Below are 18,314 nucleotides of genomic sequence, written 5' to 3'. Positions count from 1 at the left end.
GAAAGGTACATTTCATTATAAAAGACAAGTGATACTAGAATGCTGAAGTGTGAGATGATGTTCTACTGGAGGAAGATGATGACCTCCTAGTCATTCACTTATTTGAGTGGCACTACTTTTTGTCCACTGCGTGAAGTAATCAATTGTTGTTAGAATGTAATGGTGTTGTTTTGATGAATGTGGGAAAATATCCATAATGATTTCTAGGCCCCATCGTTGGAATGGTCCAATGAATGCAATAGGGTGCAATGGGGCTGCTGACCTTTGTGTTCTGTTGGTGCATCATTGACAAACCGAGCACTTGTGGGCATAAGCATGTGCATCCTTCAATAATGTGGGATAGTAGAAACCATCTCTCATAACGTTGTATGCAGTCATGTTTCCCGCAAAGTGACCCCTGACGGGTCTGTCATTCAGATCTTGTAATACCTTCTCTAATTCATGTGCCTCGAGGCACCCGAATAGAACTTTGTTGTTGTGCTTCCTATAAATCACTTTGTGCACCGATGGATATGCTAAAGATTTGAGGCACAATTCTCTCTTCCATTTGATGGAAAATTGAGAGGGTACGATGTTGCGTTGAAGGTACTGGTGCACATTTGCATACCAAGAGTTTTTGTCTTCAGTGGGTGTTGCTTGCCTTATATCATACATCTCAACTTCCTGCTCCCAACCAACGAGCTCTTCTTCACTCTTTGAGGCATGTATCACTTCAGCTATGAGTCTCCAGAGCCCATGTCCTTTGAGTGTGTAAATTGGATTGATTTCAGGATCATACTCTTGCAAGATTGTCATCCAATTCGCACGTCGTTCACCCAGTTCTTGTTGTACAAGCAATGTGCAGACTGCTGGGTGAGGGATGTAGACTATGCAGTGATTATTCAGCAAGTAGGGCCTGAAGTGTTTCACCACCTTGTAAACTACATATGCTTTCTTTTCCATGGTGGGGTAGTTGAGTTTTGGTCCCTGAATGCTTGCGCTCAAGAAGGAGATGGGATATTCATCATTCATTTCATCCTTTTGAATGAGTATTGTAGCGAGTGAATTATCGGAGGCGAAGGTGTATAACTGGAAATCCTTCTTGAAGTGTGGGCTATAGAGTGCACGTGCTTCTGCAATAGCATGCTTGATCCAGGAAAATTCATAATTTTCCCTCTCGCCCCAGCTATAGACCACATCTTTCTTGATCATGTCCTACATGGGCTTGACTATCTGCGCATAATCTGAGATGAACTTCTAGAGGAAGTTTATCTGGCCCAAGAAGGACTGCATGGCTTTCTTGTTGGCTGGGTGAGGGATTTGAGTAATAGTTTGGACCTGGTCTGGATCCACCTTGATCCCAGTTTTGGAAACAATGTGTCTGAGAAGGGTCCCCTCAGACACTTTGAATACGCTCTTCTTGGGGTTCAAGGAAATCCTGTATTTCTGGCATCGCTCACAAATTTTATTCGGATAGAGTATGTGGTCCTCACGTCTTCTCGAGAAAATAGTCACATCATTGAGGTATAACCTGTCTAATGATTCTTCGAAAAGTGATGTCCATGGCTCACTGAAAGGTTGCGCCTACATTAATAAGCCTAAATGACATTTGTGTGTAAGCGAACGTACCCCACTTGGTATGGAAAGTAGTCTTAAGTCTGTCAGGTTCTACTACTAGAACCTGATTGTATCTTGAAAAACCATCGAGTAAGGAAAACATTTGTGCCCTAGATACTGTTTGCAGAATGTGGTCCATAGATGGCACGGGGTGGTTGTCTTTTTTTGAGGTGTGACTCAAATTCCGGAAATCAACACACAAGTGGATTTCCCTAACTTCTTTCATATAGGAACAAGATTTGAAACCCACGTGGAATAATGAACTTTGTATAAGATTCGTGCATCCAAGAGCTTGGTAAGCTATTTTTGTATGAGGGGTTCAAGTAACGGGTGTACTTTCCTTAGCTTCTGTTAATATGGTTTGAACCCTTGTTTGATCAGAATGACGTGTTGGATTATCCGCGTGTCATAAGTTTTCATATCATTATACATCCACTCAAACACATCTTAGTACTGTTTGAACAGGTAGAAAAAGGCTTGCCGCTCTTGCTATGTGGAACATCTACCAAGATTGACAAACTTCATATCTTGTTCTGTTCCTAGGTTGATCAATTCATGCATCATGGTGGAGTTGTGGGTTTTGTTGTTCCTCAGCCCCTGAAAACATTCTTGTAAGTCATAAAGCTTTTCCAATGATGCCACACCCTTCGTGATAAGGTGGCCTTTCTTGTTACCAGCTTCTGCTTGCAAAGAGCGCTCGTGCTCGTCATCATATATCGCTACATCTTTGAATAACTCAGCATTGGCTATGAAATGCAGTATTTGTTGATCATCTTTAAACACACATAAGTTAGTTATGTTATCCTGGATAGATGGTTTATACAAAATTTCAATAATAAATCTATCCCTAATCGATGACATTCTTGAAGCTGCATTTGCCAGAGAATTGGTAGCTGCATTATGCATACGTGGTACAACAATGATGTCAAATTCTTGGAAGTTAGAGATTAGTCTCCATACCTCTTGCTGGCAACTTTTGAGATGTGGTGACAAACAGTGAATGGTTTTACGTACCTACCATATCACTATCTTTGAATCACCTACCACTTTGAGCATGACCACGTTGAGGTTGATGGATTTCTACAAGCCCAACACGAGTGCTTCATACACAGCAACATTTTTCATGCACTCAAACTCCAAGTGACTTGAAACCAGATGCTTCCTATTGTATGGGTTGATCAAGAGACACCTGGCTCCTAAGCCGTCCTATGTCTTTTATCCATCAAAGTACATCGTCCACAACTTGTCTTTACATAGACCGTTTGAAGCACTTGTGCTATTGCCACTGCTACTACTACTATTGGTACAGTGTACTTTACATGTTTCATTACCATCAGTTGGGCAAGGAAGCAGTCCCAACTGTGTGTCTAGTGGGGTTAGAGCTAGCTGTGTAGGATAAAACCCCAACGTTTGTCTCAGGAGGCAGTTGCCAAACATGAGTTCTGTGAAGGCCAATAGTTTGTTCTCGCCATGGAGGGGAGTGACATTGTGCTTCATATACCTCTCGTATACCACCCAGATTTGGTTTCTTTTTCCCTTGTATGGAAGCCACATGTGTGACTAGTCTGTGGAAAAATATCCATTCAGCTTGCTGGATCAGTCTCTATTGAGCAATAGACCATATGCTTCTGGTATGTCCACAACAGCTATGTTGATGCATTGGTGGATTCAACTGTCATGAGATAGTCAGATGATCACATCTCAGAGTTCACCAATGGCTAGTATAGATGTTGGATCAAGTTGGATGATTCACGTGGATGTCTCTCTCCATTGTGCATTGATCCTCTTAGCAATGGAGAGAAGCATGATGTTGGCTGTCGTGCTAGAATCAACCAAGAAGTTGTGAACATTACAGTTGAAGAATTAAAATGAGAGTAGGAATGGATGGAAAATTGAGTTTTCTTCTTCCATCCAAAGTCTGTTTAGCACAGTGCAAAGTGATCCGGGAGGTGTGCTAGCTCCCTTGTCGGTAGGGGTTGCGCTGTATGTTGCTTTCTATCCCAACGTGCACTGCAAGATGTCTCACTGACCTTGGATGTTTGCTAAATCGAACAAATTGATGTTTGTGCACATTTTCTTCATGTCATCTAAAATGTTGTAGTCCAAAGGTGGAAGACTTAGCAAGGTGTCTGAGGTAGGACTGACGTTCGTGTTGTCTGACAGAGTGTTATGAAGTTTCCTTCTCATGGATGTACTATTGTCCACTGCTGTCTTCCCAAGCTTGCTTTGTGTTTTCTGCTTTGGGGCGGCTGGTGGATCAACCTTACTCAACAATAGTCTCATCTTCTCTTGTTCTTCACCAAGTGTAAGGGGAGACCTTTCACTCCTAATATTGTAACTATCATTTTTCTTTTGGGGTTGTTTCTTTGTGTTTGTCTTTGGCGTTTCTTGCGAGCACTGATACACGTTCACCACATGTCCAGAACTTGATGCTTCATCAGGTGCAGTATCTTTGTCATTATATTTGTCATCCGGCTGCTCCTACATGTTTTTTTCTGCATGAAATGTATGACTACATACAAATATTGCGATTCTCTTCCAGTCCAAACAAGAGTTCTTGGGCTAATGTTCTACGTGGAATGAACAAAACTCAAAATTTGCACACTGATCAAGGTGGAACACAAAGCTCTACATAGTTTTTGGAGTGTGCCGGTTGCTACTTGATGAGCTGCTTCCTTGTCTCTATCTGGGTGGATGGATGCCTGTAGATGTGTCTATTTTTCGTTTTTTAATCTCAGACACTTCTGTCGTCAAGTTCTTGATGAGGTAAGTGAGGGTTTCATTGTCACTTGATTCCTTGTCTCTTCCTTTTCTTGCCATTGCTTGGGACTTTCTTCTCGTGTCTTTGGAGTCCTTTGCTCATTCATCATCCTTGATTACTCTAATCGCGCGCAGGACTTTCTCATTAGAAATAGCCTCTTCATATTTTTCCAATAGAGTTGGATTTGCGGCTTGCTTCACAAACTGCACAACGTTGGTCGGTAGTGTGGATGTGTAGTAATAAATAGTGATGGAGTCATGAGGTTTGGTGTCCATTGCAAACTTGTTCAATATGCATGTAAACCTCTGATTGAAATATTTTACCTTTTCTTTCCCCTCCATATTTAGGCTTCCCAATTCTTTGAGTAACATGGCTGGGGTCTTGTCATCAACAAAATTTTTAAGAAACATGATTTTGAATGCACCCTAGTTCTCTATGGATGTTGGTGGAAGGATGTGATACCATGAATCTACATGACCATCCAAGGTACATAGAAACAATCTACATTCTACGTCATCATGTCGTACCGCAAGGGTCTGTAGCTGTAGGTAGAAGTTGTCCAAATGGTCTTCTTCCTTCATTGTGTTGTCAGGGTTGAAATTGATGTTCATTCTCTCTGCTCACTTTGGCATCTTTTGCAAAGCACCCGTGAGAGCCAATGGTACCTGAGTCATCCATTCTAGATTTTCATCAACCATCTCTTCTTCTTCTTCATCCTCCTCCTATCCTTCAAAATCTGATGGTTCTGGCTCTGAGTTTGTTGGTTCATCTCCACATCCACCTCCGCCGCCTCCTGTACCGGAGTCTGATCCCAAGATCAGAAGGGTGCCTCGTTCCCCTTGTCAGAAGACTGGAGGTTTCTCTATGTCTTCAATATCTTTTGCCAGACCTTCAAGTGTGGCAAGAACTACTTCTTCGATTGATGATATAACAACCCTTGTGGGAGTGGCTTTTGGCTTCATTGATGCATATGGAAGATGTTGTATCCCTAGGATCAGTCTGACTACTTTTTTGAACTAGAGAGTGATGGGATGGATAGAGTGAAGGTGATGATATGGATTTCATGTGCAGCCCTAGGTGGTGAGAAGTAACCAACTGCAGAGTAACTCGTAGGAGAGAGGGAGTGCAAGTTATTTCCTTGGCCAGATGGTTGATGAGTGAGTGTGAGAGGACATTAAGCCATATACAACTAGTGGCCCTCCTTCTAGAGCTAGAAATGTTGATGGTGCTCGACCAACCAACATTCAGGGGATCACCCCAGTATGAAGTCCCAACTAGACCTCACACTATTTGTTGTGGGAGTCCCATCCGGTATGATGGCCCGGTTTCCATTATCTTAAAGATATGCCTCAGCTCTTGCTTGTTAGCACATGAGAGTGGTCTACTTTGTCTTCGAGTAGTGAGGTTCACGTGTCTAGTGATTGCTTGTGTACCTGTGTCAGTGGTTCTTTCACTGTAGAGGGAGAGGGTAGGAGTGAGTCCCAAGTTGGATGGGAGGAAGCCCCAAATCTATTAGGAACACACAACACAATAGGATTTGCACAACTTCCGGAAGAGAAGTCCACAAAGATGCGGCAATCACAACACACAAGGAAAGATAACACGCACAACACACAACGGAGGAGTCCATGCGAGTGTGATGTTTGGGGAGGTAACCAACATGGGTAGGACAATGTTAACTACTCACACAACACATTTTCATTAATATATATGTATTACAACAACTGATTGAGTTCAAGTGTTAAATACAATTTGAAGCAACATGCATTATAAGTGTTCAAGATCATTCTTACAACAATTAAAACACATGTGAAAATGTGTTGGCCTATTAGCAAGCTTCTAAATTAAGAGAAAGATCCAAGACACATCGTTACACCATACATCACTAACCCTGTGGGTGGGGCATTGGAGCCACTACTTACTCCTCAAAGAAAATATTACAGAATCTCAAGGCTATGTGGGAGGAGCTAAGGTGAAAAGTCCTCTGCATGTATGAATGAGGGGGTATTTATAGCCAAGGGTGAAACTGACCCTTGTGGCTATTCGACTATCCTCATGAATGTTTGAATTCCATGAACTTTCGACTTTACATGACTCTTCATATGACGAGTGGATATCTTGGACTTCCACGTTACATTACATTGATTGACAGTGTGGCCCACAGTAGAGATGTGGATGACATCACTCATGACAAGACTCAAGATGACAATGCTGGTACATTTGTGCTTCTTGTGGTGTGCATGTCGAGCTGCAGTGTTTCCAGGTGATGTATGTCTTCATGGCGTGTCTTAGCTTCACCTCTACATGGAAAAGTACGCGAAGTCTTCGATGATCTTTGGGTTCATTTGATGTTGCCTTTGCACATTGCTCCTTGCTTGTATGTTGGCATTCTTGACAGGTTTGTCCTTTCGCAAAAAGTGCATGTTTATCCATCCATCCATGTGCGAACAAATCCTTGCATGTTCGTCCATCCGTCGGTCCGTAAACACATCTTTGCAAGATCGTGCATTCATGAGCACATCTCTTTGCATGCATCGTTTGTTAGTCCATTGGAGAACATGTCCTTCTGGATGTACTCCCTTTGGTCATCCCATCCGTCATTGCACCATGTCTGTTTTTGTACCTGTATTTACAGTCACTCATGATGAGACGACATCAAATCCATAAACCTCCTAGTCTACCATGATGCATGATCATTTTAGGTGCAGGAAACTGGGAGAGGAGACAAGGTTGTGAGTTGCAAGCCAGAATAGAGGCTCTGTTCACTGCTGGTGAAAAATATGTAGGAGTCACTGGGTAACGGAGACGGGCAATCCAGATTGACAGTGACTTTCTGTGGGGTTTGGCTCAGTTGGAGGGAAAAACTATTCAGCTTTTGAGAGGAGTAGTCCAAGTTGTGCGAAGGCTTATTAGACAAAATTTGCGCAATTTATGGAAGGAGCAGGTAGTGGGAGCTTGCCAGCCAAAATTGCACAATTCCTAGAGGGATCTGACAACTCTTTATTGGGACCTTGGTAGCAAAAAATGCGTTGATACTGTTAGGCTGGCCTTTTAATCACCTTTGTGCAGTTTCTAAGCTGAGTAGATTGTTGGGCAATGGAGGGCTTGCTCACTAGTGGGCTGGCTGGAAAAACTGCTCAATTCTCTAAGGGAGACAGGGACAAGCATTGGGTGTCCGTTTGCCCTGTCTTTTCAATTTTTTCAGCCAGTGGAGCGGGCAAGGTCTACAACCTCTGCACAATTTTTGAGGGGAGTCAGTCCCAAGGTGACTATCGGGTCAAACTCTATTGGCATTTTGGCACAGGTGTGGCGCTACGGTACAGGTGTTGTCCTTGATGGCAACTCTCTTTGATGACAGATCTCAGTCCAGACTACAAGAATGAAGAAAAATTTCATATACGCAGGTTCATTAAGCCCAAGTTGCGTATACACGCTGGTACGCTATATACTAAGTCACGGATACGCAGGCTCGCTATATACGAAGTCGCGTATACACGCAGTTTCATGAACAGAAAAGAGCGTACATGTCGAGAAGCTTCCCTTGGTCCGTGGTAGTTAGTCCTCGGTACTTGAGCCTATGTTTTTGGACCAAAGTATCTCGACAGTCGTGTTGATCCCGAGTTTTGAAGTTGATGGTATTGTATTACTATGGTTTTGGATCGTGGTATTGAGAAGGGCCTAAGGCTATATAAGGAGAAGAAGATCATTAGGCAACTGTACTGAAAAAGTCTTGAATATTTGATAAAGAAAGAGATCTCGTATGTAGGTTCTTGGTTGCTTGATCTAAGCTAAGGAGAGATCACACCGGTTGATTGAAGACTAGATCTAAGGATAGATCAGGATCAAATGGTTTGAAATTAACTATCGGTATATGGTTGATTACGCATATTTTTAGATCTGCATACTGACGCAATGTTATGTTCTGAAGTATGACTGATGTCTGGTACAGCTGCAAGTTATGAGAAATTATTTTTAGATCTGTACGCAGGTTGTCTTTGGTAAAAGCGCGTGTATACGCGGGTTGGTTTCATTGAAGTAACGTATATCTTTTGAAGCTTAATTTTTGGGGCTGCAGTTGGGTCTGACTGTTATTACAGAGGTTCTGTAGTCTGCTCTGTGTTCTGGTGACTGGGTGTTGACAGGGTTTCAGTGGTTCAGTGATTCAAAGATTGATAATGCTAGTATTGGTTGTTTTGTGCTTCAATGATTTGTGAATGAATCGCGGTCTTCAGATTGTAATGTTGTGCTTCAGGAGTATCCAGTCTGAAAATTGATGAAAAGTTGTACCTGAAGGAAAGAAGATTGTAGGGCAGCACCTACGTACTAGTATCTTATCTAGTACAAGAGCAAAGGGGGTTGGAGCTCCCTTCCATGAGAGTTTGGAAAACGAGAGAAGGTTGTAGCCTTCTGCAGGTTGTAGCCTGCGTACTGGTATAAGGCTGCACCAGTACAAAAGATTATAAACTGAAGTTTCTTATTAAAGAAAGATAGAGACGACTTGCAGCAGGTGGTTTTCACCCACATTGGGTTTCCACCTTATATCATGGTGTTCATGTGTGTGGCTTTTGTGTGATGATCTGTTCTGTTATACTGCATCTGTTTATCTTTAATATGGTTAATAATGTCCTGATGCCTTTACTGAAGATAAACTAACTGAATCATAAGATTTCTGGTTATACGCTGGTTGCTTTAGACACAGTAGCGTGTACACGCTGGTTCACTTAACTGAAGTAGCGTATATGTTTCTGAGTATTGAAAAAGTTTTATTGATCTGAAAATACTGATTCACCCCCCCCCCTCTCAGCATTATTTCCAACAATTGGTATCAGAGCAGGTCCTTCAGAGAAGGTTGATCGCTTGAAGGTAGATCGTTCATCATGAGCAACTACGAGAAAGAAGCATCAATCAGGCCACCGGTTTTTGATGGGACAAACTTCAATTATTGGAAGGTAAGAGTTACTGCCTATCTTCAATCTCTTGGTACAGAAGTTTGGGACATCGTAGAGACAGGCTACACTTTTCCTTCAGCTACTCCTACAGATCCAGCCGAGAAAAAGAAGTATGAAACAAATGCGAAAGCAGTCAGTACTCTATTAGGATGTATATCCCAATCGGAATTCATGAAGGTAATGCACTATAAATCTGCAAAAGAAATATGGGACAAAATTGTCACGAGCTATGAAGGAGACGAACAGGTAAAGCGTGCTAAACTTCAAACTCTCAGGATTAAGTATGAGACTCTCAGAATGTATAATGATGAAAGTGTGGCTAACTATTTCCTTAGGGTAGATGAGATTGTTAATTGCATGAAAAACTTGGGTGAAGAAATAAAAGAGGCTATTGTGGTTGAAAAAGTTCTAAGATCATTGTCCCCCAAATTTGAATCTAAAGTGTCTGCAATAGAAGAAAAAGAAAATCTACGAATTCTTACTATGTCTCAGCTTCACGGAATTCTAACTGCTTATGAAATGAGAAAAGGAGGTCCATCAGACATAAGAGAAGCTACTTTCAAGGCTTCAGGCAAAGAAGATTATTATGAAGCAAGTCACGTGCCAGAAGATGAAGAAGAAGAATCAAATTTTGTCAGAAATCTTCAAAGGGGTTCTGGAAGGTTCAGAGGTAAGTTACCTTTTAAATGCTTTGCTTGTGGAAGAGTAGGTCATTATGCTGCCAAATTTCCTCACAAAGATAAGAATGACAAGGGAAAGGAACCTGTTAAATGGAACAAGAAACGGAATGAAAAGAAGAAAAGCTATTACACTCATGAAGATAGTGATGGTCTTTCAAATAGTGATGAAGATGAACAGGGTTATAGATATAAACTTTTAATGGCTTTTGAAGATGATGACTACATGGATGCTATAGATGTAGAAGGCTTTTATGAAGAAATGAATAATCTCAAAGTTTGCTTAGAAGAGAAAAGTGCTATTATTGATTCTCTACAATGTCAACTGGCAGAAAAGGAAAAACATCTTGAAAAATTGGAATGTGAGATTGTTTGTCTTAGAAAGGAGATTGAGAAAACAAAAGCGATTAACCTTAAATTTGTTAAAGGATCTGAAACCTTGGATGAGATTATCAATGTGCAGCGTTCTCCTATGATCAAGACAGGTCTGGGATATAATGGAGAAACATCTCAAGCTTCTACCTCTAAAAGTTATCTTGATGCAGCAAGGAGGAGCGAGCAAAGACCAAATAAAAGTCATCAGGTGAATTAGGGACAGTTTACCTCAAGAACAAATAAAGACTATCAAGGAATTCGGGGACAAGCTGCCTTAAGGACAAACAGAAGCTACAATCAGCCATAGGTAAAATCTTCCCAATTTTCCCCAAGAATGGATGTCAATAGAAGCTACAATCGGCTGGATGATAGATCTGATTATCGCAGAAATTTCTTTAATGGCCAATGTTTTTCTTGCCATAACTTCGGTCACAAGGTAGCTCAATGTGTTGCCTACAAGACAATCATGACTAGAGAAGCTCAAAAGCAAAGAAGTATGACTGGAACCATGAAAAGGACCTATAACAACTTTTCGGTTCTTGAAAATGAAGTTGAATGCTCTATTTGTAATAACTTTGGTCATGAAGACTCTGAACGCAGGAGCAGGTTCTGGAAGACAACTCAGAAAGAACAAACCTCAAATGTCAGAACATGGAGAATAAAGGAACCACAACCAGAAAGATGTGGGATAGCCTTTTATGCAGAAGGTCAAGAAAGTCTATGGTACATTGACAGCGGATGTTCGAAGCATATGACAGGGGACAAAGAAAAACTTGAATCATATACCGCATTAGAAAAGGGAAAGAAAGTTTCCTTTGGAAACGATATCTCTGCAACCATAAAAGGAAAAGGCGTTGCTCCGTTGAAAGAGAAGGTCAAAGCTGGAAATGTTTTGTATGTTGATGGATTGAAGCATAATCTTCTGAGTGTCAATCAGATGTGCGATCAAGGAACAGAGGTAATATTTAGATCAAATGGATGTTGTGTTCGTGATCTTGATACAGGTGAAACAGTGATCAAAGGAAGAAGGACTCCAAATAATCTATACATATTTGAAGAAAGACAACAACAATGCTATTTGAGTAAGAATGATGAACGCTGGCTATGGCATCGGAGGTTGGGGCATCTAAGCTTTCCACAAATAAGGAAAGCATGCAAATATCAGGCAGTTCGTGACCTTCCAGACATCAAAATTCCAGACAACACCATATGCAAATCATGTCAGTTTGGAAAGCAAACCAGAACTAATTTTCCTGAGAAGGAAGGATCAGCTAGCATGCCTCTTGAGCTAGTACATACAGATACATGTGGTCCATTCAGAAAAAGAACACCTCGAGGAGAAGAATATTTGATATTATTCATTGACGATTTCTCCAGATTTGTCTGGTTAGGACTTATGAAGCACAAAGATGAAGCATTCAAAAAATTCAAATCCTTCAAAGCCTTGGCTGAAAATGAATCAGGACACAAAATTAAGTGCCTCAGATCTGACAGAGGTGGGGAGTTTACCTCGAATGAATTTTTCGATTTCTGTGACGAACATGGGATAAGAAGAGAATTCTCTACAGCTAGAACTCCTCAGCAAAATGGAGTTGTGGAAAGAATGAACAAAACAATCCAACAAATGGCTCGTGCTATGCTTGATGAGTCAGGTACTCCCGCAACTTTCTGGGGTGAAGCTGCACATGCTGTGGTTATTATTCTCAACAAAACAAATGTCCGAGTAAACAGCACTCAAACTCCTCATGAGCTCTGGTGTGGTAAGACTCCTTCGGTGAAGCACTTCAAAATCTTTGGGAGCAAATGTTATATTAAGAATACTGATGAGCAACTTGGCAAACTTGAACCAAGAGCAGATGAAGGCATTCTTCTTGGTTATTCTCCACATAGCAAAGCATACAAGTGCTACAATAAAAGACTTGGGAGAATTGTTGACAGTATTGATGTTGTGGTTGATGAGAAGGGATACATTCCTAGGAAAGTTCATCATGAAGACATCAAAGAAGATGAAGGCTACCCTCAAAGACAGAAGGATGAGGAAGAACCTCAAGAAGAAGAAGAACCTCAAGAAGAACCAAAGGAGCAGACAAGAATAGAAGAGAAGACTCCATCCAGATATGTTCAGAAGAATCATCCAGAATCTCAGATTGTGGGGCAGAAAGAAGCAAGAGTACAAACAAGAAGAACAATTGCAGAAGCTTCAAGCTATTTGGCATTACTCTCTTCCACTGAACCACAAAATGTGAAAGAGGCATGCAAAGATGAATGTTGGGTCAAAGCAATGGATGAAGAACTTGAGCAGATCGAAAATAATAACACTTGGGAATTGGTTCCTAGACCAAAAGATAAGAATGTCATAGGGACAAAATGGGTCTTCAAAAATAAATTGAATGAAAATGGAGAAGTAATTAGAAACAAGGCCAGACTTGTTTGTAAAGGGTATGCGCAGAAAGAAGGAATAGATTTTGAAGAGACCTTTACTCCTGTTGCAAGACTTGAGGCCATCCAAATGTTCCTTGCTCTCTCAAGCTTTCAAAACTTCAAGGTATTTCAAATGGACGTGAAATCAGCCTTTCTGAATGGAGACTTAGAAGAAGAAGTATATATTGAGCAGCCAGATGGTTTCATTCTTGGGAATGATCCAAACCTTGTATGCAGATTGAAAAAGTCTCTCTATGGTCTCAAACAAGCTCCAAGGGCTTGGTACTATCGTTTGGACAAATATATTCACCAACAAGGTTTTTCAAAAGGATTAGCAGATAGCAATCTCTATATGAAAGTTGAAAATAACAAATTGCTAATACTTGTTGTGTATGTAGATGATATTATCTTTGGCAGCAATGAAGAGGCTATGAGTCAAAACTTTGCCTTGGTTATGCAGAAAGAATTTGAAATGTCATTACTTGGAGAATTGACATACTTTCTTAGATTGCAAATCCAACAAAATGAAGGAGGTATTTTCTTGTCTCAAACCAAGTACCTCAAGCAGATATTGAAGAAGTATGGCATGGAAGATTCAAAGCCAGTTTGTACCCCCATGGTTACAGGATGCAGCCTCAGTGCAAATGATGAATCAGCAGCAGTTCACCAACCAACTTATAGATCCATGATTGGGAGTTTGCTTTATTTGACAGGTACCCGACCAGATATTATGCATGCAGTAGGAATTGTTGGAAGATTTCAAGCCAACCCAAAGGAAACTCATCTTTAGGCAGTCAAAAGAATCTTCAAGTATCTTCAAGGGACTCAAAACTATGGCTTATGGTATCCTAGAGATACAGATCTCACTCTTCATGCTTACACAGATGCAGATTGGGCCGGAAGTGTGGATGACAGGAAAAGCACAAGTGGTGGTGCTTTCTTCATGGGTTCCAGATTAGTATCTTGGTTCAGCAAGAAACATAGTTCGATTGCTTTATCTACAGCTGAAGCAGAATATGTGGCTGCGGCATCTTGTTGCACACAACTTCTTTGGATGATGCAGACCTTGCAGGATTTTCAAATCACTTGCACTCCACCAGTCTCTATCTTATGTGTTAATACAAGTGCAATCAGCATTTCAAAGAATCCAGTCATGCATTCAAAGACCAAGCACATACCAATCAAGTATCACTTCCTCTGGGAACAAGTGCTTGAACAAGAGGTCAAGTTGGAGTATGTTCCTTCTAAAGAACAAGTTGTTGATATTCTCACAAAACCACTGCCTAGGGAGACTTTTGAATATCTCAAACAAAAGCTGGGAGTAGTTGATGCTTCATCCTGCTGTTGAAGCTTGTCTGTTCTAAAGTAAAAGTTGGTATACACGAGTTGTGTAAGGGATATCCGCGTACATACGCTGATTTATGCAGGTTAAGTCGCGTATATGGAGTTCAGAACAGCAAGGGCAGATTCTGGTTGAAGAAGGTCTGAGATGGGTATGACAGAGTCCTTCAGGCACAGTTTCAGGGGGAGTAGCAGGCACAGTTTCAGAGGGAGCAGCTTAAAGTCTAATAAAGCATTGTTGGCATTTAGATGCTTTTGGTTCTAGTTCACAACTTTTGTTGGTTTCAGGAGAAGGAGCACAGAAGGAAATCTTGGTTGCTGATCTAAAAGATGATTATCAGATGCTGCTGGTGACTTTCATAAGTCTTGCTCTAGATTTTTTCGTCTCTATGTCATGTATCTATCTTGTGATATTTCTTCTATGGTGTCAAGGTCATGTAACGACCTATGTTGGTTTCCCCACTATGCCTGGGATGAATGATGTAATGTAATTGGTTGTTATATGTAAATTTCTGATGTATCCCCTCTTGGTTGGGAGTATGGATGTATGTATTGAGTCTTTTGGTGATAGGAAGGTCCTTTATGATGTATAAGTCTTGGTTCTTTTTGAAGAACATCTTTTGCAGATCTTGCCTACAGTCAGGGGGAGCATGTTCAGCACAACAGAGCAGAGATATCAGCATGTTCTCAGGGGGAGCACAGCCCTTTGCCCTTGATGACAAAGGGGGAGAATGATTCTAAGGATCTTGGGGTTGCCATCAAGTCCAAAAGGGGAGATTGTTGGCATTTTGGCACAGGTGTGGCGCTACGGTACAGGTGTTGTCCTTGATGGCAACTCTCTTTGATGACAGATCTCAGTCCAGACTACAAGAATGAAGAAAAATTTCATATACGCAGGTTCATTAAGCCCAAGTTGCGTATACATGCTGGTACGCTATATACTAAGTCGCAGATACACAGGCTCGCTATATACGAAGTCGCGTATACACGCAGTTTCATGAACAGAAAAGAGCGTACATGTCGAGAAGCTTCCCTTGGTCCGTGGTAGTTAGTCCTCGGTACTTGAGCCTATGTTTTTGGACCAAAGTATCTCGACAGTCGTGTTGATCCCGAGTTTTGAAGTTGATGGTATTGTATTACTATGGTTTTGGACCATGGTATTGAGAAGGGCCTAAGGCTATATAAGGAGAAGAAGATCATTAGGCAATTGTACTGAAAAAGTCTTGAATATCTGATAAAGAAAGAGATCTCGTATGCAGGTTCTGGGTTGCTTGATCTAAGCTAAGGAGAGATCACACCGGTTGATTGAAGACTAGATATAAGGATAGATCGGGATCAAATGGTTTGAAATTAACTATCGGTATATGGTTGATTACGCATATTTTTAGATCTGCATACTGACGCAATGTTATGTTCTGAAGTATGACTGATGTCTGGTACAGCTGCAAGTTATGAGAAATTATTTTTAGATCTGTACGCAGGTTGTCTTTGGTAAAAGCGCGTGTATACGCGGGTTGGTTTCATTGAAGTAGCGTATATCTTTTGAAGCTTAATTTTTGGGGTTGCAGTTGGGTCTGACTGTTATTGCAGAGGTTCTGTAGTCTGCTCTGTGTTCTGGTGACTGGGTGTTGACAGGGTTTCAGTGGTTCAGTGATTCAAAGATTGATAATGCTAGTATTGGTTGTTTTGTGCTTCAATGATTTGTGAATGAATCGTGGTCTTCAGATTGTAATGTTGTGCTTCAGGAGTATCCAGTCTGAAAATTGATGAAAAGTGGTACCTGAAGGAAAGAAGATTGTAGGGCAGCACCTACGTACTAGTATCTTAGCTAGTACAAGAGCAAAGGGGGTTGGAGCTCCCTTTCAGGAGAGTTTGGAAAACGAGAGAAAGTTGTAGCCTGCGTACTGGTATAAGTCTGCACCAGTACAAAAGATTGTAAACTGAAGTTTCTTATTAAAGAAAGATAGAGACGACTTGCAGCAGGTGGTTTTCACCCACATTGGGTTTCCACCTTATATCATGGTGTTCATGTGTGTGGCTTTTGTGTGATGATCTGTTCTGTTATACTGCATCTGTTTATCTTTAATATGGTTAATAATGTCCTGATGCCTTTACTGAAGATAAACTAACTGAATCATAAGATTTCTGGTTATACGCTGGTTGCTTTAGACACAGTAGCGTGCACACGCTGGTTCACTTAACTGAAGTAGCGTATATGTTTCTGAGTATTGAAAAAGTTTTATTGATCTGATAATACTGATTCACCCCCCCCCTCTCAGTATTATTTACAACAAACTCTTCAGTTGACCAACATGAAGGTTGATTGATCTTCTTGTAAGCAGCGCGGCTTGAAATGGCTTGTGTTGAGTACCAAACCTACATCTTCCCTATATACCTTTTCAGCCTTCTTTTCCATTTATTTGATCCACCAAGCTGTCAAATCATTGCATATTAGTCTACAAAGAGCTTATGAAATGGTTTCCTAACTATGTTTATGACTGCTGTTTGATTTAGATTTTTGTTCAAGTAGCTGCAGAAACTTGTCACTTTCTACAGCCAGCTCAAGTTTCCGCAGCCATTTTGTTAAAGACTATGTTACAGGTGTGAAATGGAGAATCCGGCCACATGGGCAAGCTGCAAATGACATGTACATGGAGCGTGTTCCCTTAGTTCAGCCGAATCACTCACAAACAACCATGGTCAAAGATGGTCAAAGGAGGGGTCAAACTAAGAGTTTTGCGGTGGCACGACTCTGTTTTGCCCACGTGAAGGTTTGCGTGGTAATATCCTCAATTTCCAGAGGTGTGCCAACACCTATGGATCAATCCATGAACTGAATCGAGCAGCCACCACTCCATGGAGTTATCTTTCATAAGTACCATACCGCTAGATCTCAGGCCGTGGAGATTTACGTGTATGTTTGGCAGCGTAGAATCTAGGAATTAGTTATAGCATTTTCACTTATAAATAACACGTTATCAAATGCTTGACGGTTAGCATTTCATATGTAATCTTGACTGTGTTTTATGAGCCACTGTACCATGCTCTATTTCTATGTTTTTACTGCACTTTAATATATGAGAAGACAACATTCTTGAGTTCCATTTGTGACTGAGTATTGATTGGCTGAGGTTGCAGAGGGCCCCTGTACACCAAAGCCCTGTATCTACTGTATAATTTCTCGCCTTCTTTCATTATGTTACTGCTATAATTAGTTGCCTGTATATATATTTCCTGATGTTTATAACTAACTGATGTTCATCTTCTCATTTTATGCTTTCATATGGTTGCTAGCTGATCAGTCTTTGTCTTTCAGGTTCTTGTAGGCAGCCCGGGCAAATTACATAGTTTTAATGACTACTGACATGAGATCATCTTGTCCTTTCTGCTGATTCATTTACTGAGTTTTAATTCCAACATTGTCATTTCTTTCAGCTTTGCTTTGCTTATTTACTTTTCTGCCACTTAGATATCATATTACTCATCTGTTTATGATTTCCTTCCTATAGCCAAGTGACTCAATTAGTGAGGAATCAAAATATTGTTTGATGTAGTATGATTTAGTTTTATTTCCTGCAAGTTAGAGATTAAATTACTTATGTCATTTTCAAGAATTAAAATATGAATGAGTAGTTAAATCTTAGTTTCCTTTTATGCAATTTGATTTCCTGCAATTTAGATATCATATTACTCAGCTTGTTTATGATTACTTCCTATAGCTGGAGCGAGTCGAAAGGTGAAGGGTCAGAATGTGGGTTGAAGTAGTGTGATTTAGTTTGCTTTGCTTTCAGTCTTTGAGTTGCTTTGAGTTCCGTTTTTTATTTTCTTTTCATACAGCAGTAAGGATACTGGGCCATTGTCACTAGTTCACTGTTTTGGTACATTTATTTCCTTTTGAGAATTGATTTCATCACAGTCAGTTTGAAACCTTCTTTTTGAGAACTTTAAAGTTTGGAAAATCATTGTAGAAATCACCATTACCATCCATACTTGAATCATTGTAGAAATGACCATTACCATCCATACTTGACTTTCAATTTCGCCATCTCACACTAGGGAATCCACAGAAGATAAACCCAAAAACAAACCAAAAACTCAAAAATGACAAAGAACTAAGAAATCGGTTATCTTGCATATACAGTGCACTTCACTTCAGCAGTTTACGACTCCCAGATTGACATTCTAAATAGCAAT

At 40.7% G+C, this 18,314-nt stretch overlaps 1 protein-coding gene across 1 annotated transcript; it reads right to left on the bottom strand.

Annotated features, from left to right (window-relative positions):
* Nucleotides 1–282: 282 nt before the first annotated feature.
* LOC149248228 (uncharacterized) lies at nucleotides 283–1,191 on the bottom strand. Its single transcript, XM_089448353.1, has one exon. It carries the CDS (start codon nucleotides 1,189–1,191, stop codon nucleotides 283–285), a length of 909 nt encoding a protein of 302 aa, XP_089304479.1.
* Nucleotides 1,192–18,314: the final 17,123 nt, after the last annotated feature.

The sequence above is a fragment of the Pinus tabuliformis genome, chromosome 7 (genome assembly GCF_031772625.1).
Source record: "Pinus tabuliformis cultivar Carrire ecotype Pingquan chromosome 7, CPIR1, whole genome shotgun sequence".
Taxonomy (NCBI): Eukaryota; Viridiplantae; Streptophyta; class Pinopsida; order Pinales; family Pinaceae; genus Pinus; species Pinus tabuliformis.
This window is presented reverse-complemented; position numbering and strand designations above follow the sequence as displayed.